The sequence below is a fragment of the Rhamphochromis sp. 'chilingali' genome (assembly GCF_963969265.1).
Source record: "Rhamphochromis sp. 'chilingali' genome assembly, chromosome: 8".
NCBI lineage: Eukaryota > Metazoa > Chordata > Actinopteri > Cichliformes > Cichlidae > Rhamphochromis > Rhamphochromis sp. 'chilingali'.
The window spans coordinates 33,613,189-33,639,307 of record NC_137935.1 but is presented as its reverse complement, the minus strand read 5'-3'; the positions used below and the strand labels follow the sequence as shown (position 1 = coordinate 33,639,307).

General features: G+C 43.4%; 2 protein-coding genes across 2 annotated transcripts; one reads left to right on the top strand and one right to left on the bottom strand.

The window, feature by feature from the left end:
* Nucleotides 1-130: 130 nt before the first annotated feature.
* Nucleotides 131-15,703, bottom strand: sgpp2 (sphingosine-1-phosphate phosphatase 2). Its single transcript, XM_080889283.1, has 5 exons — nt 15,327-15,703; nt 14,281-14,442; nt 7,555-7,734; nt 3,443-3,532; nt 131-851 (listed from the first exon to the last, which is right to left on the bottom strand). The coding sequence occupies exons 1-5, from the start codon at nt 15,537-15,539 to the stop codon at nt 306-308; spliced, it is 1,191 nt and encodes a 396-aa protein (XP_080745409.1). The 5' UTR covers nt 15,540-15,703; the 3' UTR covers nt 131-305.
* Nucleotides 15,704-16,552: 849 nt separating this feature from the next.
* On the top strand, nt 16,553-21,864 carry rnf228 (ring finger protein 228). Its single transcript, XM_080889284.1, has one exon. It carries the CDS (start codon nt 19,055-19,057, stop codon nt 19,823-19,825), a length of 771 nt encoding a protein of 256 aa, XP_080745410.1. The 5' UTR covers nt 16,553-19,054; the 3' UTR covers nt 19,826-21,864.
* Nucleotides 21,865-26,119: the final 4,255 nt, after the last annotated feature.

Below are 26,119 nucleotides of genomic sequence, written 5' to 3'. Positions count from 1 at the left end.
TCAGGTTTAAGGTGTGGTTCTCCCAATTGCAAAAGTAACAAGAAACTTGGACCTGTGTGCTCTGAAATGGAAACGACGTGTTCAGCATGTGAAACAAAGCTTTTAAACACGAAATTTTATTTAAGCAAAATGTTTTATTTTCTTTCAACTCAGTTACAGGTCAGTCACAAGTACACAGTTGTGAATCATTCCCTCTGAGAACTTTTTCTGAAAATCTTGCAACGTATTACAAAAAAATGATCATTTTAAGAACACTGAGATAAATATGAGGTTCGGTTTTGTTCAGATCATATTGATCAGTCAGGTCATAACAGTCCCAAAAAAAGGAAAATTCTGTTGGCCAGTATAGAATTAACCAGCCCAACAGATGTATATGTGGCAAACTTAGAAGGCACTTCAATCTCTTTCCTCCTCCTGGCATTGTTGTCACTTTTCGGTACTTTGTACCATGAATACAACATGTGCAGGCTCATCGTTTTCACTATCTGCCGAGTTGCCAGCAGTATTACAGCCCCCACCAAGAAGCGGCCAGTGCCTAACGCTAGTGCGCTCGCTGTCAGTGTGGGCAAAGGTACAGGCAACATGCCCTCAGGCTCAAACGTCTGCCCCAGCTGCTGATTCACCCAGTACCCCGCTGAGGCCCCGGCACACGTTCCCAGAATGGTGGTCGTATCCCCCCGTGTGGTGCTGTAATGGTCCAGCTCTGGGTATATGTAGCAGAGGAAGTAGAACAGTACCAGCACTACAATGGGGGAGATGGGGTTGTTGAGCTGGAAGTGGTCCATTGTTTCCCAGTAGGGATAGGTGCCCCCTAACAGCACGGCAGAGATCAAGATCCCACAGATAACATCCTGGAGGCAGAAAAAGAAGAATCACTTATAAACCAAATTCCTAAAAAAAAAAAAAAGGGATGCTGCAATGCATCTGCATATCTCATCTACCCGCATTTTATTCACAAAAGACCATAGGAAACATATCAAATGTTTGAACTGTGACATTTCACTATTTCAAGAAAATACTAGCTCATGTTGAATTGGGGATAAAATGAAACAGCTTGCAACTAATTAGGTTACTTGGAAACTGCTCAGTAACGTGATTGGTTATAAGAAGAGCGGCTTAGAGAGACAGAGTTTCACCAATCTACAGAAAACTGCAAATTTCAGAATACTGTTCATCAGACTTTAAATATCTCATCATTTACAGTCATAAAATTATCAAAAAATTCTGGAGAAATCTCTGTGCAAGGGACAAGGTGGAAAATCAATATTGGCTGCCTGTTTTCATCAGGCATGCATCATCCTCACACAGCACTGCACTAAAAACAGTCAAGATTCTGTCATAGAAATCAATGCATGCGCTCTGGAATACAACAAGTCTTCTCTGGATGAAAACATTATTTAAAATAGATTGAGGCAAAGAGGAAAACTGCTCTGTGGTCAGAGAAATTGAAATGTGATATTCTTTTTTGGAAAACACAGGATCATCTGGCTCGTTATCAGCACTCAGTTAAAAAGCTCTGATCGGATGGATGTGCATTACTGCCTACAGAAGTGGCAGCTTGCACGTCTGGAAAGGCACCATCAGTCTTCAAAGGTAAATGTAGGTTTTAGAGCAGCGCATCCTCCCATCCAGACAATGGTTTTTTCAGAAAGGGTCTTGCATATTTCAGCAAGACAATGATAAATCATATGCTGCATCTATTATAACAGCATGGCTTTGTTTTAGAGTGTGTGTGCATAATTGACTTGCCTGTAACATTTGGCATCAATCCATATGAAATGAGAAATGCAACCCAGGACTGTTGCACTATGCGAACACAGTCCCTGCCCTAACTTGAGATGTCTTGGTGCCATTAAATTCAAAGTGAACCACTATTTTTCACATTTTCCTCAGTTTAAACATTTGAAATGCTTTTTGCGTTCTCTTGTGAAGGAAATATGAGTTCATGAGGTCTGTAAATCATTGCATGTTTGTATTTACATTTTACACAGTGTTCCACCAATTTTTTTTTAAAGTTTTGGCGTTGTACAACGAATGCATCAGGAATAAAACAGAAAGGTACAGGTATTTTTTATCTTGACAAAACTCAGATAAGAAGACTTATCACCTTTGTGTCTACTCTGAAAATTTGACCCATTGTTAGCGCTCAGTTAGCTCTCCTGATGTGTTTCAAACAGGAACACAACAGGACTTAACAATGTACCACTACAGGCCGGTTTTGGTCATTTTGGATAAAAATCTGTTTATGTTGATTTACTGTAGCCATTCACGTGCACTACAGGGATACAATATAACAATATTTACTTTGAATTTATGCAGAAAAATGACAGGAAAATCCAAACTTTAGTGAACACAGACTTTTACCAACACTAAAATCAACATGTCTGACAGCTTTAAAGGAGTCCAGGTCTCAGTCTGAGGAAAGCTCCTGTATAACAACTCGTCTGTCTGAGGTGGAGAAAAATACACACTGTAATACACCAGTTCCTCCTGATCTGACCTGGTAATTAATAATAGACTTTAATATCAAATGAAGGCACCTTTTGTCCTCTCGTGTGTGTTAATATTTGTTGAATCCTGTGATTTGTTCTGCTATGGGCTATGAGTCTCATTCATAACCTCTCATTCAAGACTTTATGTACACTTCTTACAACCTAAGCAAGTAAACCTCTGTTTGTGTCCTCTGTGATGTTTCAGAGGACAGAATTGTGGAGACAGGTCTGATTCAGAGTAAATCTGACTGTGTGCACACCGATGCTTTTTCATTCAGGAATGTCTGGAATGAGATGTGTTTGGGCAGAAAGTGTGTGCTATACCCTGCAAAGAGTTGCAAAGGAATTATTAAAGATTTATGGATTGCAGGCATAAGTTAGATCATATAAAAACTGACCAGGCGTATATATTATTTATGATTTACAAGGTGCATTTATGAGGAGGTATGGTGTTGTAACAGTGGACGATGGGTAGTTTAACCTTCTTGTACTCCACTGTAAATAAAGATCAAATTTTACTATGGTGCTGTGCACAAATCTGAATAGTGTGGCCTCTGTGTGGCTGACCAGCGTGACATACGCCACTCGAAACCATAAAAGACGTCAACTACCATTCAGTCTCAGCGTGACTGGATATTAGGGTCAGATGTTTTGGGAATTTTCTCGCAAGCAAGAAAGCAGATGAGCATATTTCCCGTAATCCCACATTTTAAATGGCTATGGTCTTAATAAACGTGATAAAAAAAATAACTGCATGAGTCATAAGTGCTGATGCTTCCCATTTAAACGAAGGCAGCATGAAGTGCCTGCTGAATTTTGAGTCTTGGATCAAAGCCTCAGATAGACAACTTAACCAGACACAATGAATAATGAATCCCATGTTGAGCTTTAATGTTTTATACTGTACTATGTGTGCATGTGTGTGTGTGCGAGTTGAGAGAATAGCTCACCAAAACCGAGTGCATGCCAGTGTAGAGGCGGCTCAGAGACACCAAGGTCGCCAGTGTCACTGCGATGGTCAGGCCCACCCCGAACTGGAACTGAGGCACAAAAATACCCACGTTATCAGCAGACATCACGGCGACCGTCGAGCAAAAAGCACACGCACATGATTACATGATAAAAGATTAAATCCATCAGCAGGCTCAGGCATGTCTGCAATTCTTCCTTGTGCAGTCATCTTTCAAGATAAAAACCCAAGAATTGTTTTTATTTGGTGCTTTTTTTTCTTTCCACTTTGCCTTCAAATCATCCATTCATCAATGCTCCTCATTTGGGCGTTTAGCTCGTCTCTGCCAGTTATATAGCCTGCCTAGTTGATGTACTGCCTGTCGCTGCTCCTTTATTCCTCTACAGCAGGGATGTCAAACTCATTTTACATTCTGGGCCACATACAGCTCACTTTAATCTTCAGTGGGCTGGATGGGCAAAGCTTCCCTGTCTGTCAATGAAAAGAAGTTTTTACTGCACAATTAATTCTTGAGATATTTTAATACAAGAAAAAGAAGTGCAATTCCAACAGCACTTATCACTTTTTACACATGATAACGAAATCCTGGTGTAGAAAATGAAGGCCTCTCAGAACGACTGTTTGAGCTTAAAATTACTTTGGTGTAGTGTAAATGGGCATAGAGGAGGTCTTTATCAGTAGAAAAAGCTGTGGCACTTATGAGAGTACAGTTTAAAGTCCAAAATCTCCATCCTTCTTCAAAGCCATCCAGTGGGCCGAATTGGAGTCTTTGCCAGGCCGATTCTGACCCCCAGGCCTTATGTTTGACAACCCTGCTCTACTGTCTCTCCATCTTTTACCTATAGTGGCAGGTTTTGTTTCCTTCGTCCATTTCAATAACAGTGAGAAGAGAGGCCTCCCTCCACTCCCGAGCCCCCTCTTATCCTGCCCTCTGCCTTTTTTCCTGTGTCTGTTCCTGTCCTCTGCAGCTGGAAGCCTATTCACTGCTAGTTCATGAAGAGAGTTTTTTTTATGAATGGCCACAAAGGATGTCAGAGAAAGGAGGGGGGAAAGAGTCACTCTGTGATTGACTGTCGTGACCTCTGACCTGCTTGGGGAGAAGTTGCCCCAAGGCCTTGTGGCTATTCAGTGGCCTCTGAAACAGCCTGCTACTCATCTATAGTGATACATGCTCTTTTCTTTCAGGGGATTCCTTGAGGAATTTCGGGACACGTTTAAGGGCTCTACTGTACATGCACGTCCCTGGGGTGCTGATCTGATTTCTCTGACCCTGAGAACAGCCACTGCAACAAAGTGTGACACAGAGCTAGCCTAAACGATCCAACCACAAATCAGTCTGACAGCTCCGGAGACTGTAAACTACTAAACTGAAGGGTTTAGCATTCATTCAGCTCCTCAGTCAAACACACTGCTTGACTAAGATAGTCTATGATTGAGCCCCTGATTGCTTTATTGACTCGACAGAGGAGTGGGAAAGATAAAGAGAGGAAGAGTCAGGAGGAGGAGGGAGGTGGAGACGTGGACTGACAGTCATTGACTCAGCGGAGTCCATCAGAAGACCAAACAGCAGCTCGACGGGTGTGGCTGATGGTGACTGATGGTGACTGCTGGCCCCGCCCTTCCCCACCCATTGTCCAACAGCTCAGGCACGACTCTGTGATGGACAGCTGGGCCACTCCCTTCATCCCAAACCGCCATCCTCAGGATCCCAGTGACGACACTTGGATCTGAGAGAAAATGATCATTTAGCTGGGATAACTCAACACCCAATCTTACTGCGGTCCATAAAATCCAATGGCAGTTTAATAGCACATCTAATTAGAAACCTAGTGTCTGAATTACAGTTCAACATCCACTTAGCCAACACTTCCCAGCTCTGATAGCAGCTGAATTACATCATCTCTGGTAGGCAATGGTAATGAACCATGGCTATTCAGTTTCAGTAATATTATTTCAGTAGCAAATCAAGAAACAGTTTGTAGAACCACATGGAAAATGTCTGATTGATGTTATATCCTGATCATCTTATTGTGTTAGCCCTGGGATGCCCTGTCAGGGGCGTAGCCTGTGACCCCAAGCTTGATAAACATTTAAGAAAAGAGATAAATGTTAGAGCCTGAAGTTATTTAAGTTGATATTTGTCAGGCTTTTCAGCATTGCAGAGTAAGTGTAGAATATCATAGTAAAATGCTGTTTCATTTTCCTCTTTCTCATAAGTCCACATGTACAAGGCCTTGAATAATCAGGCCACACAGACCTCATAGTCCTGTATCACTCCATTAGAACACTTCGTGCTTAGACTGCAGGTTTATTTGTGGTGCCCAGGATATTTAAAAGTAGAACGGGAGGCAAAGCCTTCAGCTTTTCGGCTCCACTTCTGTGGAACCAGCTCCCAGTTTGCATTCTAGAGACAGACAAGCTCTTTACTTTTAAGATTCAGCTTAAAGATGTCCTTTTTAATAAAGCATATATTTAGAGCTGGATCAGGTGACCCTGAATCCTCCCTTAATTATACTGCAATACGCCTAGGTTGCTGGGGGCTTACCACGATCCACTGAGTGTTTCTTCTTCACTCACCTTTTTCCCTTTCTACGTGTTTACACATCACTCGGTATCAATTGCCACATCATTCTTAATCTTTAGTTATTACTAATCTCTGGCTCTCTACCACATCATATGTTTTATCCTGCCTCCCTCCCCTCAATCCCACCTGTCACAGATGGCCGCCTCTCCCATCGTTCGGCTGGAAGTTTCTTCCCATTAAAAGAGAGGTTTTTTTTCTTTCCACTGTCGCCAAATGCTTGCTTAATCCTCTGATTGTTTGGGTCTTATCTGTGTCTTATAATATAAAGCACCTGAGGCAACTGTTGTTATAATTTGTTTGGTATATAAATAAAATTGAATTGAACTGAACTAGAAGAAATATTTAGAAAAAGTCCACATCATGTCAGCCATGAAGCTGATTATGATTTGTTTATATTCCTAATGTTAAGCCACACTGAACTTAATGCTGACATTATTATGCTAACAGTTTGAATATTCGGAGTTTATAAATATGTCCACTAGTCACCTGACATTCTTACAGTGGAATTTCTTTTTTTAAAAATGGCAATTTAATGTCAATTTTTACTGATCCTAAGTGACCTATCTACAGCTCTCACTGAAGCCAAATTATAAAAACAGGCAAGTGGTTAAATAAAACCAGTGATGGAAATATCGAAGTTTAAGTTACAGTTTATCACAGACATACACTGTAGTGGCTAAAGTCTTATCTCTGAATTCAGGTGTTTAGTCTCACTGACACATTTGTGAAAAAAATTCACGCATGAATTCAATTCAAGCATGAACTGTAATAGGATACCAGCATTAAAACAAGTCAGTTTGTGAAATTTCTGCTCTCCTAGATATTCCTCAATCAACTGCTAGCAGGATAACTGCAACTTCAGAGCTCCAAACCTCCTCTACTGTTAATACCAGCACAAAAACTGTGTGCTGGGAGCTTCATGGCATGGATATCTATGACCGAGCAGCTCCTGTAGGTGTAATGTGTAGTAGTTCAATCCTTTTGTCTAAATAGTGTAATTTTAGGTAGCAAATTTTATGGCAATCCATCCAGCAGATTTTGATATATTCCCCTTAAAGCTGCAGTGTCATGAAAACCCAACAAATTGTATGTGACGTACTTCAGTTTTATACAGACAGACACTGTAATGAAGTTCCAGATGGACATGGCTGAAGTGTAATGTGCAAGGAGGGTACAACTGGTGTGGTTGCAAAATGAAGACCTGTTGTATACAAGTCTATGTAAAAACACGGCGTAATTGCAGGTTTGAACACTTATTGAACAGAACATGATATTATTTTGTAATTATGGTCCCCATAGTGCTCATAGTGTGATAACGAGGGTGAAATTTTCTGGTTGATAGCTTTTTCCTTACTGTTGCTGTGACTCATTTTGGATGTAAGCCAGCTTCATTTACTGGTGGAAATTCTGGGATGATGTTGAAAACTCCGGAAAGTGAATCTGAGCCAGTTTGGAACAGATATCATTAAGCTTGCTTGCTGTGTTTCATGTTTCTCCTAAATGCTCACCTGTATTCTGGAGGTGGCGCTTAGTAAAAGTGTGAAGGAGATGGCAGTTGCTGCCATAGCGTGGGTGGAGGGCAGTCCGTATTCTGCGTCTACACGTGTCTCCAGCTTGACAACAGGGGGAGAGAAAGGGCGAGGCAGCTTCAGGACGTCCTTCATCACCTGGCCGACGTACATCACTAACTGCAAACGATAGAAAAGCACAGCTTTAGTAGTGCATTATGGTACCGTGTTGTTAGCTTCAAATGGTATATATCTGCCATCCCTTCCACTATGGCGTATTATTACAATAAAGCAATAAGAAATGCTGCAGGAGTGTAGTAAAGTATGCTGGCCACAAAAGCAAAAATTAGATGATAAAATAATGCAAAGAGGAAGCAAGGATCCCACTTTAAAGCTAATCACACAATCTCATAAATAAGTAATCATCGTCCCCACTCAAAAAAGAAAAACTGCCCAAGAGCAGAGACTCACACTTGTATAAAGTGCAGATGCTGCAGTAGTATGGTAACAAAATCTACTACAAGGAACAGACGACTGAAGAAAGTGGAGTTTGCTGATGCAGCGTCTCCAGCTGGTATAGTGAGACAGAGGGGTTCTGACACAATGACACAGTCGGCGCAAGGTGTGCACGCTAGCTGTACCGATGTGTGTATCCTGCCAAATGTGCTGCCTATTCTTTTTCATGAGATCCCCAGTGGCCCTCGATGGGGCAGCCTGCTCCAGCTCCGGGTTTATTTAAAGCTCTGCCTTGTATATTTAATGAATGGCTGTCTTGGCAAGAAGCAGGGAGGCTAGTTCATGGAGAGAGAGATAGGATACTAATGTGTGTGTTTAAGGGAGAGAATAGAGAGGTTGTTATTACCGTCTCCACTGACACTGTAATCAGGAAACGCTTGTTACCATGGCAAATGATATAAGAGGACATCTTCTGACCCGCTGTTAGTGCAGCAACTATTTAGAGAAACGGATGCAGATAGACATTGAGAAAAATGATAGGACCAATTGTGTGAGGACACTGAACATCCGTCTCAAACAATATAAATTAATATGCTGGATGAGGCTGAAGTCAGAGCTCGGACTGATAAAACCTCTTCTTGAGGGTTGCTGTGTTCATAGGTGGGATAGAAAGAGTCTTTCCTACAGAGATAGCCCATCATTGTCTGGTTCATCATTGCTACACAGACTAGAATTAACACATGCACACTTTAACCGAGAGTTAGATGAGACGATTGATACTGTCATTTCTGTCTTTTAGGCACAAATCTGAACCAGTAGATTTAATTGAGGTTTAAGACTGGAAGAAATAATTACTCAGACTTTAAAAAAATACCTAAAAGCACAAATGAGCTTGTGAATATGTTTAAAAATCGCCAATTCATTTAATGCAATGTTATGAAACAAACATTGCTAATTTGTGTGAGGATAACTATACATGTAAAGCTAGTGTGGTTTGAGTAACATGTTCAGCTAAGTAAAAGATCCCCAGGTTGATCTTTGGAGGAGACACAAATCCCTCTGGGTTGAATCATGGAGGACATTTGGTGCCCAAATCCAATAAAATCAAATATGTGAGCTGCCCGCTGTTGTGACCCTTTGTGCCATTCCTAGACTGTATATATATATATATATATATATATATATATATATATATATATATACACACATATATAACATAGTGTTAAGTTTGACTTAGCGAAAAGTAGTGAATAAAGAACAAACCTATTAGGCCTAGAGGCCAGTTTGGGACCCCTCTGGGAACATCCAGTCTTATTCTGCAACCAGTTGCGCAGTGGTTGCTGGGGGCTGTTGCTAGGTAAAATTGGTTGCAAAGATAGTGCTGGTCACTAAAACATTCTAGCAGTCACCCATAGTCAATGTGTCTGCAAACACTCACTAACTAATTTTGAGTGGCAGTGAAACTTGGGAAAGGCAAATGGAAACCAGAAACGAAGAAATTCCGCCTTTAAGGTACACATTGTACTTAACTGCCAAACCAACCAGTTCCTAGAAATTGGCACTGGGGAATTAGGTAAGTGTGTACTGACATCACAAATCAAGTGATTAATAGAGACCTTTTTTCCTAGACTTTTATATAAACCCCTGTGGTGGGGCGTGGTCTGCGGGGCCGTGCGGACGCACCTGCACGGCATCCGCAATCACGCCCGCCGTGTTAAAACACGGGGACTCAGGGGTTGGTGGTGGTGTGGTGTGACGTGAATCAAATAAAGTTGGCTCTGAACGTCGCTCCGTGGTCCCGCCGTGTCTTATTCATGCCACATTGGTGCCGAAACCCAGGAGGCAGCATGGCGGGTACCTACCAGAGCCAGGAAAGGAAAGAGCTGGCCGAGAGGGCGGCCGAAATAGCGGCCACCCAGCGGAAGCAGGCGGCGGAGGTGCGTCGCCAACAGGAAGAGCTGCGGAAGGAGAGCGAACGCCACCTGGGGAAGATGGCAGAGCTGGCAGCGCTGCTCTGGGCCTGGGCGCCACCCCCACAAGTGTGTCCCGAGGACAGTGAAGCGGTGGAGGAGCCGTGTGGGGCACCTCGGCAGCCGGAGGTGGTGGACGAGTCACGCGGGGGTCCGAGCCTGCCGGAGGAGGAGGAGCAGCCGGGTGAAGGGCTGCTCCTGCCGGGAGCGGTGGAGGAGCCGCTCCAATCGGAGGCGGAGGACGAGGCGGGCGAGGGTCTACACCTGCCGGAGGAAGAGGAGTCGCTCCACCCAGAGGTGGACGAGGGGCTGTGCCTGCTGGAGGCGGAGGCGCAGTGCGGGGAGCCGCTCCAAACGGGAGTGGCGGAGGCGGTGGCGGAGCAGCTGTGCGAGGAGACGGAGGTCCCTGCTCCAGGGCAGCCTGCGCAGCCGGAGTTGGAGGCAGAGGAGCGGGACAGCCCCGCTAAGCTGGGGGTCGGCGGGCTGGCTAGTCCAGCCTCGCTGCCACCAGTCGATTCTGCGCGCCTGACGTCTGCCCAGCCGCCTGGGTACAGGAGCTCACGGCCATGCCTGTGGGGCCGTGTCCGCTTGCTACGCGGCCGACCTCCGGACCAACTTCGCCGTTGCCGCTGGATGCGCGGGCGGCCACCAGAATGGACGCTTCCCCGTCGCTTGGGCTGGGGCGCCGATGTTTTGGGCCGAGTCTCGCCCCAGTTTGGGGGGGGGGGGGAGGGGAGTAGGTTCGGCCAGATTGCTCCCCGGCCTCAATCGGGCGATGGGGGTATGTGGTGGGGCGTGGTCTGCGGGGCCGTGCGGACGCACCTGCACGGCATCCGCAATCACGCCCGCCGTGTTAAAACACGGGGACTCAGGGGTTGGTGGTGGTGTGGTGTGACGTGAATCAAATAAAGTTGGCTCTGAACGTCGCTCCGTGGTCCCGCCGTGTCTTATTCATGCCACAACCCCTTAAAGGCCAGAAGAAAGATTTAAGGCACTTCTGCAATGGAGAATTGCATTGGATATGGACAGTATCTCTCACTGTGAGCTCTGGTGGTAAACCAGAGCTCCCAAACCTCTTTGTTTTCCTCATCCAAAACTACACTGTCCCTTCTCTCCCTATCCCTACCCTCTGGTCATGACTGAATATGAAGTGTGTTATTGCAATATTTGCGTCTACACTGACTGTACCCACACAAACTGAGACAGACAGAATAATTGGCTCCAGGAGGTGAACAATAAACTGAGGTCAGACAATGGCAAACCCGACCCCTTTCGTACGTCACAACTGTGTATTCAAGCAATAATCCATACTAGTGTGCACCCCCACCGTCTGCCTTCACACAATGGATCTGCATACCAGTTCAAGTGCTTGCATGATATGATACCCCTCCACCACGCTCTGAACTCACCATCCACACAAACATCACATTCAGCTGCCTCCAGTGAAGCTGTCACCCCAGTGTCTCATCGTAACGGTCACATCAAACGGGTTGACCCAGGGACAGTCTGGCCACATTAGGGGAAGAGTTAAAGATAGCTCACACATGCTCTGAGTGATCCTGTGAATAAGTATATTGATCGAGGCCAGAGCAGCTTTGGACTTTGATCTGTCAACATGTAGATGAGACTCTGTGCAAGCGTGCGTGCATATGTATGTGTCGGTGTGAGTACTTGTTTAGACATCTTTGTGAGGACAGAAAATTGACATGTCACTAGACTTGTGGGGACCAACAGTCACTTATGGGGACAAAATGCCCATCCCCACAAGTTTAAAGGTATTTTTGAGGCTCAAAATGTGGTTTAGTGTTATTGTTACAATTAGGCTATGGTTAGATTTAGCCTAAGGGTTTGGGTTAGGCATTCATTTTTGATTGTTAGGGTTAGTGTAAGCGGCTAGGAGAAGCATTATGTCAATTAGATGTCCTCACTAAGATATGAAAATGAGTGTGTGTGTGTGTGTGTGTGTGTGTGGAGGAGGTCCCACAGGCTACTGTTTATAAGTCAAAAACACAAGAATGTTAGTTCATGGTGACATGCTAAGCGGGCTTAGCTTAGCTTAGCTCAAAACTGGGTGGCTAGCTCATATATTTTTCTAATATATGACCTCCAAGGTGCTGTAAAATACATGTGTCATCAGAATTATTGTGATAAATCATGGTAGGACCCTAACCCTGTTAATGAATACACACAACAAAGTGAAGTATCAGTGAATATAACCACAGATATCACAGCTTCAAGAGGTTCTATCATGGATTTCCTTAAAACTGAGCTTATACACCAACATAATGTTCAGATAACATGCAGAATCATTAAAACACTGTGCGGTGCCTTTTTCCTATAATAATAACTTTTTGGATAATTTTATGTTTGAATTTACGTTATTATTTTGTCTTTTTAAAGTGTACCTATCATTCTTTATTTTATTTTCTCTCATAGTGGCTGCCACTATTAAACATGACCAAAGTTTCAAAGGTCAGTGTATGTACAAATAATCTCTCTGATCCAGCTCTGACTGCTCGGAGTCTGACAGTTTTTATATAGTGTTGGCTCTACATGATGTCATATAAAATGGTCATCACAAACAAAGTCCCCACCCACCTATTACTTAGATCACTTTGCTCCTCTAGTAGAGTCCAGGATAAAAAAAACCTTTGTGTTCAGATTGAACATCACATGATTCCTTTTACAATAAAGCCTTGAAACGTTTTTTTTTTCCTGACTTCATGACTCCTTAACTACAAATAATAGGGGCTGGGTTTGTACAATGGGCATTCTGGGAGTCACGTTCCTCCATAATATGGCTGTGGAGCCAATATGCCAGGTCCCCACAGCATGGTTTCTGCAATTTACTGCAATAGCTTTAATAAGGAAGTGGAAACTGTTATTCTTCTGGGCACAGTTTTAAGCAGTTCTTTTAACTTTTATGATTTAGAGTACGATCCTCTGGCGCTCCTTTGTAAGTTTCTATAGAATTGTCTTTGCTGAGCGGGCCTTTACTTTTCCATTTGAGAATAATCTTATTTGTATCAAATGGTTTGTTCTAACATTTCGTTAGAAGTGGCTTTTTCTGGGAATAAAATTACTTTTTATCACTATGTAGGAACATCATATTAGAACACCTCATGTGGTTAAAAAAACAAAAACCATGCAATTGTGCGGATGTAAACCTGAAATTTTTGATATTCTAAACAGCACATGTGATTTGCATAACGCTATGTTACAATGACACCTGTGTAATTCATGACCATATGGTGAGGCACAGTAACTGTTTTCTAAGTCAACCAAAGTCATTGTTTAAGTAAAGCCAAGAGCGAGCAGTGAAGGACACAAGGGTGCATGTGGCATCCGTGCTGCCAGCGCGAAGATTTGCTGTTTATGTGCGCGACAGAAGAGAGGACGGGGGGTGCAAAGCCCTGCATTAACCTCAGATAACTCCACCAACACAATGGCGGGGCGCTTTGAGAAGTTAGAGGTGCGGGTTGACACGCCCCGAGGGCTGACAGACCAAATGGTAGGTCCAGAGAGAGAGAACACTCAAATGCACCGACGAGGCCAATAAAACACTCTGCTGGTAGAGCAGGGGGAGGAGAGCACACAGCAACGCTGGTAATGTCTAACTAGAGGGAGGGCAATGAGTGTGTTTAGCAAGTGAGATGGGGACTGCGAGTGTGTGTGTAGCTGTTTATGCGTGTGTTTGAAAGTTCACACAGGGGCATGGTGCAGCCAGGATTCCAGAAGAATGATATCTATTCCACCCCGCCCCCAAAAAACACGGAGTTCAGATACAGGGCATCCACCCAGCATTCGGGGCAGGGACACAAAGGGCATGAAAACACACTGCCCATCACACACACTGCAAAGAGTGAGGCCGTCTGTGTGTGTCTACATCTAGACTCCTTCTGGGGTTTGACATGTTTTCAGGGTCATCATGCGCTCGATTCTGCCAGAATACACATCTGAAGGGGAGCTCCTAACAGTACTTTCCCACTGATGTGTCCTCATGTGTGGCCTTTCACCATGTCAGGGGTCCTGGTCAGGCTGGCCCCTGTGCCCCCCACCCCAAGGCCTGGGGATATATGTACATGATGGTGTCAGAGACAGGTCACTGGAGAGGGGGGGGGCAAGGATGAAAGGAGGTTGAAAGGTGAAGAGAGAAGAAGGCAGAGAAGCAGAGAGAAGAGATGTGGCATTGTGAAGGAAAAAGACATCAGACTGGAGGCTTGTGCACGCTAATGCAGTCTGACTGACATATACACACACACTCACACACAAAGACACACTCTCTCCAGCTGCGACTTACGGCCCACATGTTGAGAAGGCGGCGGCACAGGAAAGGGTCCACGCTCCAATGTATGTTGGGCAGACAGGTGATGTAGAAGATTTCATGCCCGAGGCTGGCCGACAGCAAGAAGAGGAAGTGCAACGGCCAGTTCCTCACTTCGTAACGAGGCCTACCACAGTCCTGCACATGAAATGCAAACATCATGGAACAAGCTGCCTACAGATAATGCCTGGCTGTCTGTCAGATCAGATCAGACCAGACACACCTTTTGTTTGCGGCATATCACTTTTCTTTTAAAGCTTCCTCATTTAAAAAGCAGGCAGTTTGAAGCCTATAGGATTCCTTTAATCAAGCATGACTATCATGAAACCAGTGGATTCACAGAGACACCTAAATTGCAGTTTTAATCTCATGGGTCCAACATCTCCCATAATGCAACTGCTTAGACTCTCCTATTAAACCTCACATTGCCTAGTAAATCCCCACTGCTTTCAAACCCGGCACTTCCACTTTATGTTATAAACATTTCCAAGACACACTTACAACATCACTGTGGCATAATGGGGGGAAATTAACCTGGCAAAGGTCCTCTAGAGTCACAGAGGACATCACAGCCTTTTCTGTCGGTATATAAGTCTCATAGAAGGAGATATACTGCAGTTACTGAGGTTTAGCCTTTAAAAACATCCATATCGCTTTGTGCTGATCCGTTTATCAAGAAATCTTTCATTCTTAAGTCAGAATGTAACCTGACTACATCTTCACTCAGTGACGTTACTTAGAAAAACAACAAGGCCACTGTTACATGTGAGTGTGTGACCCAACTTGTTATAGTGCACATGGCTATCTGCTGGCTGCCAGAAGCAGCCAGTCAAACGGGAAAAGCCAGACAGCTTGTTTTGCATAATCTCAAATAAATCTAATGAACCCGAAAGTGAATTCTCAGAGATTCGACACCAACTGTGCTTTATCCTACAGAATTTAATGCCACACAGCAGGACTGAAATAAATAAATAAATAAAAATGAACACTTTGCTTTGATTGAACTAAAGGAGAAACCTTACACGTGAAGCGTATCCATTCTCCTTGTATTTATAGTTGGAATTGCGGTCCTGGTGGTCCAATCTGTCCCTCACCAGCTGCCCACGTGGTCTCTCGGGCTTGAGATGCGCGCTTTCGACGAGGAAGAGTCCGCATCGCCGCTGGAACCGGGCCACGAGCTCTGAATCGTGGAGGTAAGTCAGGAGCTCCATGCAGCGCGACAGGTGAACCGACATACACACTCACACAAAGACGCACACACACACAGACACACACACACAAACTACGGAAAGGAAGTAGATGATGAGGATGTTCCGGACAAGAGGAGTAGTGGAAAGTGATATGAGCCCAAGCAGGGGCGCATCCCAGGGGGCAGGTTGTAGAAGGGCGGACAGGTGCGGCTCGCCGTGCGTCACAGGTGTGCGAAGCGAGGCGGGGCTAACTACAAAAGGGGGCTGACCCGGTAGTCTTTAGTTGCTCACCAGTAGCTAAAAGTTAGTGCGACCTTTATACCGGGCTGGTTCAGGTGTTATCATCAAGTATTTATAGCAAGCACGAGGAAGATTTATGGCATGTCCATGATAGCAGGGCTTTTGATGGGGCTGTATCTTCATGTTGCTGACAACCGCACAACAGAAGTTCAGTGGTCGAAGGCTGCGCTCATAGAAGGTTTTAAGTTAAATCAGCATGTCACGGGGATTCTTACTGAGCTATTACTAAGGAGTGTCTGAAGAGTCAAACTGTGTGGCTTTTTGCAGTAAACTGCCATAACTGTGAGCATTTGTCTCAAAACACAAGTTTCCCTTTTCCACTAATTGGTTTATCAGATTCAGTGATGTGCTTCTCCCACAGGCTCAGACCACACGCCTGCTCTAAGAGGTTTAACAGGCTTTTCTGAAACTTTATGTTTTCTTGTAATGACTTGTCTTTTCTCCCGAGCTTAAAATACAGGCAGGATTTACCCCATCAGACTTCAGTCTATAGTATTCAATTTATTTCTAATTTTTCTGGTTTTTTAAGCTTAAGATTTATTTTATGATTTCAATGCTTTGTTTATTTGTGTCATGTGTCAGGTCCCTAAGTGGAAACCTTTGCCAGGGTCACATTTCTACATCATATTCTGCAGGCTATAGGTATTTTCTTAATAATAACTATTTGTTTTTCTATCAATAATTAATTGATCATTGATTTAAAATAATAATAAACATTATTCCACGAAGCCCAAGTGCACATGTTCAATTCACCCTCAAAAAATGTTTATTACGTAAATCAACATTTTATGGTCATGAGGTGGTTATCCACAAAATTAATCTGCCTGTGATTTTTCACCACAGCAGAGACTTAACTGTACAGTACAGCAGTGAGCTTTGATTGGGAACAGCTCTGATGTGGATACAGGTCAGTTGTGACCATTCTGTAGACATTATCATGTTCACTTTTATATGTGCAAAACCTAAACTCATTGTTGGTGCTCATTTTCTCATATCATTGAATAACCAAACAGTAAACTAACTTACCCGTGGTTACTTGGGACCTAATACAAAAATCGGTTATATCATCCTGTTAGAGTGCAAAGTAAATTGTGATTACAAACAGAATGCAGTGATTCAGACATAATTTAACCTCTTCAGATGGAAAGGGTACAATGAAAACTGACATGTTCAAATATTTGCCCATTTTAAATATGATAACACAGTGCTTATTACTGTGTTGCATCACCTCTTCTTTGTGCTTATGCTGACATCACTAATATTGCAGGTTTTTGGGAACTCAGGAGGTCAGTTGCTGTAGTTTTGGAATAAAACTTTTTCCATCTTGCTCAATCATATAATAGGAGGTTGGCTTCTTAACAGTCCGAGGGTGTTCTTTGCTGTGTTTTTCACTGCTTATTGTTCTGACTCTTTTCAGTTGATCTGGGCAGCAGTTAATCCACACTATTCGTCTATGGAACCATCCTGCTATAATGGAAGGTACCGGCTTTCTGAAATATGCAACACCTTCTTTGAAAAAGACGACTCTGCGTGGCAAAACCTGTGTATGACATTCAGCATTCATGGTGCCCTCACACATTCTGCAAATGCACCATGGATGCTTCTGGGCAGTTGGTCCCTTGCACAAATAAACCAGAGTTTGGGCCACTGTGGACCAGGTTTACTAAACAGGGTGAAATAGCGTGTGAGTGCTTATAAGTGTGGTTAGTTCTACAGGTGTTTACAAAAGTTCCACAGTTTTCTAAACACAGGTGCAGTCAGTTCATTTCAATATTAAATGCAAAAATAAGACACACTTAGGCCAATTAGCAGTAAATTGCGTGCTGCAAAATGTTAATGAGTCAGTTTGGCCTTCCTGTATTTTGCGGTGTGAGAGAGGAACTACTAGAAATATATATGTATCAGGGTAGGTCATAAAAAATCTCTGAGTTTTCACCTTTTATGCCTGATTTAGACTTTTGTGGGAAATCTGCACTGTAACGACATAACTGGAAACTCTAACTCTACAAAGTGACTTTCTACTTAACCTGAAGTGCAGCTCCCTAGAAATGTCAGGCTGACACAGCCCGCAGCGACTTGATGGAATGGAAGGTTCCGACATCAGGTGAAAAGGGGTGTAGGATGCATTTGATTGCATTAGTATTTGCCTGCCCTACAGCAACTAAAACTCTGTATGAATTAATGCGTTCTTTCCTTTCACGTTTGAGGGACTGCATAAGATTCTAGAGAGGAGGCGTCACTGGCCTGCGAGCTGCATGTTGAGAACCCTGGCCTTAGGTCAAACCAAATGTGTGTCTCAGATGATTCCAATTCTGCTCATTCTTTAAAATACCTCTCCAAAGGGTTCTCATTTGAGAGCTCATGTTCATACTTTAGAGTTTAATTTGATAACCCAACGGCTAATTGGATTTGCCCTAAATGTTCAGATGTTATGCTTCAGCTTTAGTCCCTCACTTCCTCTGGGGCAGGTATGAAGTTCGAAACGACTATGACCATGATTGTTGTCTGTCCTCCATCTACAGCCTACACCAGCTATGTATTTTTCAGACTACAGGTGTAAATGATTCTGAAGAGCCTCCTTGGTTCACGTGAAACTTGTTGATGCTCACTGTCGCTCTGCACTGTCACACACCGCGTTCTGTCTGCCAGAACACCGTGTGAGTTTTGATGTTTCGTGTTACAGGAAACAGAGAATTGACGCCCCCAGTTGACCAAATAAGCGCATCCTATTGTGAGCCAGGGTCTACGTAATTCCCAGCCAGCATGGCTGTCATCATAGGCAGCCTGCTGCACTACCACAGCGGGAACAGCAACAGCAGCTCTCTAACAGGACTCTAAGACGCAGAGTCCCCCCTCTCTCTCTCTCGCTCTCTCTCTCTCTGTTTTGTGGGATTCTCGGACTCTCTGGATGGATGAGCCCCCCCCCACCTTCCCACCGGAGTCACCACCATTACATCATCTATTCCCACACAGGCGAACAGGAAACGAAGGCTTCTTTTGAAATATTTTACCTGGATCCCGAACTGCGTCCGTGCGGCTCCACATGAAAAGGACGCAGAGGGAGGATTATTATTATTATTTTTTTTTTAAAGAACCAAAAACAACAATAAAAAAAAGAAAACACATGAGCGGTGATGTCTGCACACGGATGATGGCGTTTCAATGAAAGGGGAGAGGAGAGGAGGGGGCAGAGAAGGAGAGACGTGCACCGTCATCAGCATCTGTCCGCCAGCTCCCTTTGTGTTCACCGGAGAATGTGAATGGCGAAAGATGACATGGCAGAGGTAGATCTGGCATCGAGTGGAGCGGAACCCCCCGGCGAGGCCTCCTCGGCGTTTCCCTACGAGGAGTACGAGTGCAAAATCTGCTACAATTATTTCGACCTTGACCGCCGGGCTCCCAAGATCCTAGAGTGCCTGCACACGTTTTGCGAGGAGTGCCTGAACACGCTTCACCTTCGGGAGGAGCGGCCATGGCGCATCAGCTGCCCCGTCTGTCGCCACCGGACCCCGGTTCCGGATTATCGGATACAGAACCTCCCCAACAACACGAAGGTGACGGAGGATTTCCCGCTCTACATCGACTCGGACCCCCTGCCTCAGGACGCTTTGCCGCCGTACCCTCCCCCGCTGCACCCGGCTCTCGTCGCCCTCCGCCGGGAGGAGGCGTCGGGGGCGTCCAGCGCCAGTCAGGCGACCCCGTCCACCACCGTGTCCGCGGCCACAACCCTCTCCCAGGACTCGGTGCGCTACGACAGCTGTCAGAGCTGCAAGAGGGTGGCGCTGACCACCGGCTGCGTGTGCGTGATCTTCTCCTTCCTCTCCATGCTGGTGCTGCTGTTCATGGGCCTGATCTTTGTGCACAGCCACAGCATTCCTCCCTCGCCGGCGGGACCCATTTGCCTGTCGGTAGCCAGCATCTTGGCCATGTTCTCGGTCGTCGTCACATGGCTCATCTGCTGGCTCAAATACAGACCGGACCATGAGACAGGCCGCTCATCCGCCACCAGTAACTCCCGGAGAAACGCCTGATAGGCTGCCGCCTCTGACTTTCGATTGAGATGTTGCAGGCTGCTGTGGGTGTGTGGGTGGTGATGTACATAGTACTGGCAACTCCTGCTCCCTTTACTTTTCTAGGAATAAATCTTGCCCAAAATGGCCTTTTATGAGTATAGCAAACACCCGAAGGCCTTCATGTTGTTGGAGCAATAGGCCGACATGATCCTTGATATGTTGTTTTTTCTTCCCTTAAGTTATGCACTTGAATTTGCAGTCTGGGCATCTCCATGAGTGAACTCCAAGTCTTAGACCCTCTGCCTGGGCCTAAGTCTGTATTTGGTTTGTATATGGCTGAATGTTGAAGTGCTTATTTCCAAGGTTTGACACCCTCACCACCTTACCCTGCTGAATAATATGCATATCCCACTATGCCAATCACTGTATGATAACTGTCCACGATCGTTCACTCATATCTCAACAAAGCACTATTGTAATGTACTGATATTTGCTGATATCTCATCTCAGTTATGAGATTAACTGAGTTTCCAGGGTTCTTATGAAGGGTTGCTTGTATATGTTTGCATGGAGAGCCTCTAAGATGCAGATGCAGGTACAGTAGAAGATGCATCCACAATCTAACCTTGTAAATAGTTGACAGGTGCAGAGGTGTGGGAGTGATCAGCCTTTCTTAAGGACTCTTCATGAACCTTGTGCTTTAACCTCGCCCTGCAGGGTACCACTGCAGGAAAACTGCAAAGCTTGTGATTTTGAACCTGTGTTTTGCCTCATTTGTGCATGTTTGGCTACTGAAAGGTCAAGGCTTTTTTAATAGGTTTATTTTATTTTTTTTCTTTTTAATTGGAAGAGACGGTGCGTCTCCTGACTCGTGTGCCTCACCTTGTTGCTGAATGAAGCAAAACGTCACTGTTATAATAATGGAAATCTTGCACGGGCCTCCTGCTGCAGACAGCACCCAGCTGTGGGTGCTGGAAGGGATTTCCCTCTCCCATCACATCAATGAGAAACAGGGTTTCCAATGTTTAGCACACTTGCTCATGAAAAATGTGTGGTTTTGAAGAAGGAAGCAACCTGCCCTTGTTTGCTAAATGATCCAGGCTCCACTCCCAGCTGCTTCCAAACCCGCCCGTTTTCTTCCTTTAAAGCCATGTGTGAAAAGCCAGTGATACATCTTTAAAGCTATGAAGGAAAACTCCTAAAAGGATACATTTGGTGTCATTCTGGCTCCTGAGACATCCTGTGAGTCATAATTACCTCTGGATACATAAAGAGCCCCGTGAGCTGTGTGTGGCTGGGATTAGGAAGAGGCATTCAAGAGAGAAAAACAGTACAATATGCTCTGAGAGGGTTTGTGCTATTCCGGTGCCTGGAGTAAACTAAAGCATAATATAATTTAGATGATGTAATTTATAGCTCTGAAAGGCATTGCGGGTCTGCATGTAATGCACTAGGATGAAAGAGGCTGAAGCTCACAGGCTTTATCATGAGTCAGTGGTAAAGTCTGTGAATGTTGCTGTTGCTATAACCTATACGGTTAGTTATTAGGGGTGCAGTGTGAGACCTTTACACTGCCAAATGTGCTCCATGACAAATGTGAATTTGAATACTGTGATATCTTCTAACTCCGTGACAGCATTTAATATAGAATTTGAATTCAATCTGGACACCAAAGTGTTTTTTTCTTTCTTTTTAAAAAATTTATAAGCACTAGTATCCCTACCTCACTGCAGGGGGAAAGAGCAAAGCAATTTAACCTGATTATTAAACACCCCCCCCTCCCCTTCTAAATCTGATGTCGCTTTCAATCATCCTGCTTGACCTTTTCCCAACTTGTATTTGATGCACTTTCACCCTCTTATTTGACACAAGTAAAGGGGTTTACCTTTGACAGATGTACGCATATTGTATTTACTTCAGAGGACCTAGAAAAACGTTTTTCTTTTTTTTTTCTGAGATTCTGTGGTTGTTGTTGAAGTACCAAATGTATTTGCACAGAGAAATGTTCTTTATGTGCTGTTTTACATACATAAACACATTTCAGTAATAAAGGAAACATGAGCATCTGCTCCATTTTTCATTTTCCTCACTAGGCTGAAGACAATGGTCTCTTCTTCTCGCTTACATAATGAGTGGTCATACACTGAATGCTGTATGATCCAACTTGACACATTTAGCTCCCTGCTGTGCGTCAAACATGCCCCCTGCTGGACAAAGGATGCTACACGCAATAAAGAAAAAAAAAGAGTACAAATTTCATCCCTTAGTGTCAACATGGTTGCACTTCTCATGTAGGTCTAGTTATGCAAACGTTCAGCGGCTAAACGCTGATTAAAAGTAAATACATTTTTGAAGTATGAGTTGGATGCTGATGTGCGCGTTAATATCACAGCCTGAGATTTGTCATGCGTGTTTACCTACTCATACAAGGCTTCCTTTTAGTTCACATAAATTAAGCCATTGAGCATCAAGATTTTTCCCTTATAACATAAACCCAGCAGAACAGATTAAAAATAAAAACAACAGTGTTGACTGTTCACCGTCTAATTGCTGGTTAGATTCAGCTCGTGCATTCTTCCGATCACGTGTTGACCAGAAGTTCCACACCCCATAAATTGATGTTCTTACACAGCGGATTTCTTCGAGGAATACGCACCTCTTTTGCTATCATTAGAGCAGCATGCAAACGAGCGGGGGTTCACAGGTTTGAGTGTGCACCGGCCCCCTAAGTGCAGTTACAAAGATTTCTGGTAAATAGTTTGAGGCACATTTACAAACATTTACAAACGACATGTTCTTTTAGCAATGCTAACCTTACGAAATTTAATGCTTGCATGTATGTCGCTTTACATAGTTTCTTTTTATTTATCTTTAGTTTCCACCCATTGCCTATACATATATAATGCAGCGCATGCCCAGCTTACTAGTTTTATTAGCTTAAAATACAGACCAGCTTACATGTTCTTTGTTTCCATTAGTCATTGTAGACTAAACATCATTTTGGCAGAGCACAGTGACATCCTATGTTTCTTCATTTAGTTCTCATTGAACAATACAATATAGAATAGGATGCTTTCAAACACTCATCGAAAATGAAAGTGTCTGGCAACAGCAAGGTAAATGCATATATATATATATATATATATATATATATATATATATATATATATATATATATATATATATATATATATATATATATATATATATATATATATATATATATGGGTCTTATATATATATAAAACCCATGCAGTCGAGTAGAAGTAAAGATAAATACAGATACACAATTAAACAATTAAACCATAGCTACATCGTAAATGGTATTGTTCCATAAAGCACTGAAGCAACAACTTTTAAATAACAAAAAAGCAGCAAATTATACAATAAAGCCTTATTGTATAATCATACACTTCCTTGTGTGTGTGTGTGTTGCTCTTAAAAGTGATGGATACAGAGATGGACGAAAAAATTTAAAAATAAAACTACAGTAAACAGAAAAACTAAAACAAAACGTCAGCTGAATCAAAGACGGTAGGCAACTTTAGTGAAACATAAGTAAGAAATGTTAGTGTAAGAAGTAAAAGAGTGGTCTATAAAGTTATTAGGCAATATCTCAACAACGGAGAAAATGTTGCTTTATATGCCATTAAAATATACAGGCTATAGTGGTAAAAATATATCCGCAAAAGAAACAATCACACAGTTTAACTTAAAAAGTGGTCCACAACTTTAGCCTACTAAAAATAGCCGGCCTAATAAACTTGAAGAAATAAAAGGACCCTACAGTCAACATGTAACAAGGCCAAATATAAATTATTACTATTTATGGTGTGTGTTAATGTATTGTCATGTTTTAATTTATTTTGAACAACTTTCATACAGTTGTGTGTGGTTTGTGTAAAGCACCGAGCTTTGTGAAGTTGAACTTTCTTTCACCTGAAAAACTCAATCCTATCTCAAATCAAATAATTAGCCCGCTCCTCTAATACACTGATGGAAAAGTGTCCTGATTGATGTGACAAATATACGTGTTTGTGAATGCCGTCCAAGCATGATGCAACTAATTTATTTCTCATCGGGAAAGATTTTTGACTTTGAATCTCATCCCCCGGTAATGGATTGGACACGGAGATTCGATGTCGCTTTAAAAGAAAAGGGTCGAGGTATGCATCATGCCTCACTTTCTGTTTTCCATTTGCCCCTCTGTGGCTTTTTTTTAAAAATTCGATAATATCCAATTTCAACGGGATCTATCCCAAATCGTCACATCCGTCATCGAAAAGAGTGATGGTTCAAACTTTAGAAGAAACGAAAACACAACGCAGTTTAACTCCCAGCTTCTTCTACACTTTATTGTACTACTCAGATGGGGTAAAACATTCATTTGCATAGTAACACTGTTCCCTACAACCTGAAAAATCCCTGACCTTACTACTCATGATTAATTTGGCTTTAATGGCTGAAATAACGCTCTGCCACAGCATAGAAATGAAATCACTCTTTACGCGTTTTCGGTGGAAAATAAACAGTTTTCTCCTCTCTTTGAAGCCGCCTTATGAAAACCCGCAGGATTCATTGGCTGATGATAATAAGCTTCAGCCCGCAGATAATGACACCCTCATTAGCAGGTGAAAGACCCCCGTTAGTCCTGCTTATTTTAAAGCCAGCTTCTATCTTTTGTCTTGGCGCGTTTTTGACAGTAAGGACAACATTTGAAGCGACCCCCCCCCCCCTTTTTTTTTTTTTTTTTTTAAAGACGAGTGCTAATTGAAACCTACTAAGCCTGTGGGGTATCTCTTCCCTGCGTACATGAAGGTGAATGACAGTGACCCCCTCTGTCGAAGTCCCTATTGCTCAGTGGAAAGCCCATAGGTGAGTGGACTGAGACGTTAAAGGGATGATCAGGTGCTGCAGGGCTTTTCAGTTTTAGTTTTGCGCGAGTCACACGAAGATTTCAGGACTTTCGGTCCAGGCTTTAGACAGTGTACATCTCCAGCTGGCGTATTCATCCATGTAGGCCCACCACTCATATTTGTCGCTTTGATTTGGTCCAAACTCAAGGATGTAATAATATTAATGAGAAATGCATCAGTGCCACTAAAAAGTCAGTGAATTGTAACCGCAATTTATGATATTTTCCAAAGTCAAATATTGATAAGTTCATCTGATGCACCAGTCCGAATATCCACTTCGATTGTCACTTAGGTGATGATGGCGTCGCCTTTCTTCATCTAGACAGTGAAGGAAAGCGAACCTTCGCTCACAATTGAGTCTCTGCCTTCAGTGACTGATCACAGGCTAAAGGATGCTATGGCCCACGACACCCTGAAAAAGGAGAATGGATGCTGAATATTTACAGAGTCAACTCGTCTCCCCCCATCGTCTTTACTGAGTGGTGGACAATATTGGACAATAACCTCTGTGGTGGTGGTGGTGGTGGTGTGTGTGTGTGTGTGTGTGTGTGTGTGTGTGTGGGGGGGGGGGGGGGGGTATACAGCTCTAAAGTGCCTCAGAGCTAGACTAGCTTTACGGCCGCCCTGGCGTCGTATCCTGCTGTGGCGCACGTCCCCTTTCAGACTGTTCTCTGCTGGTCGGTGCTGCAGTCTGAAAACCACAGTAAATTCCTAGAGGTGCACACTTTTTTTTAGCACCATTTGAGTCATATGTGAGGGCATGGGGTGGGAACAAATTGGAGGTCATGAGCCATGACGTGCGTAAAACACACTGGAGACGATATTACGCACAGTTGTCTTGTAGCTTTGCTTTAATAACTGGTACTCAAAGTTCTGAAAACGCTGAACTCATATGTTTTGCGTCAGACTGAAGCTTTTTCTGAAGCAAAATTCACCATAAAATGTAGTCGAAAACAGAGATGACAGAAAAATGTATGTCTGGACAGACCCAGTATACAGACCCTGTTATTTATCATTAAAACTGGGTCGAGAAAAAAAATTATTATGTTTTTGGTGCCAAACCAGTTAAATCAGAAGAATCTTTCTACAATGCAACACATCAGGCTGTCAGGAATTTGTGGAGTAATCGTTAGGACGCAAATGTTTCACAAGAAAAGCTTACACATATCTGAGATTCAGCGGGCTAAGCTGCAGTGGGGGGCCTTATGATTTTAGTGCAGTCCTAAATATTAAAGTTTGTAGCACATCAAGTCTTTATTATTAATTTTTGGCATTAAAATAATGTTTGGATATTTTTTACTTGACAAGGCAAAAAAAATTAATAGACGCACTTTTTTCAGGACCGAGTGTGTAGTTCTGTGAAAAATAGTTCTGTGACCTGCTAATTTTAACAAAA

Bases quoted from the DNA above. Each gene is read 5' to 3' on its own strand.
- sgpp2 (XM_080889283.1), bottom strand. From the start codon at position 15,539: ATGTCGGTTCACCTGTCGCGCTGCATGGAGCTCCTGACTTACCTCCAC. The intron at 7,735-14,280 runs GTAAGTCGCAGC...TATCGTTTGCAG, and splicing joins GCCTTCTCAACATGTGGGCC to TTAGTGATGTACGTCGGCCA. The intron at 3,533-7,554 runs GTGAGCATTTAG...TTTGTGCCTCAG, and splicing joins GCGCCACCTCCAGAATACAG to TTCCAGTTCGGGGTGGGCCT.
- rnf228 (XM_080889284.1), top strand. From the start codon at position 19,055: ATGGCGAAAGATGACATGGCAGAGGTAGATCTGGCATCGAGTGGAGCG.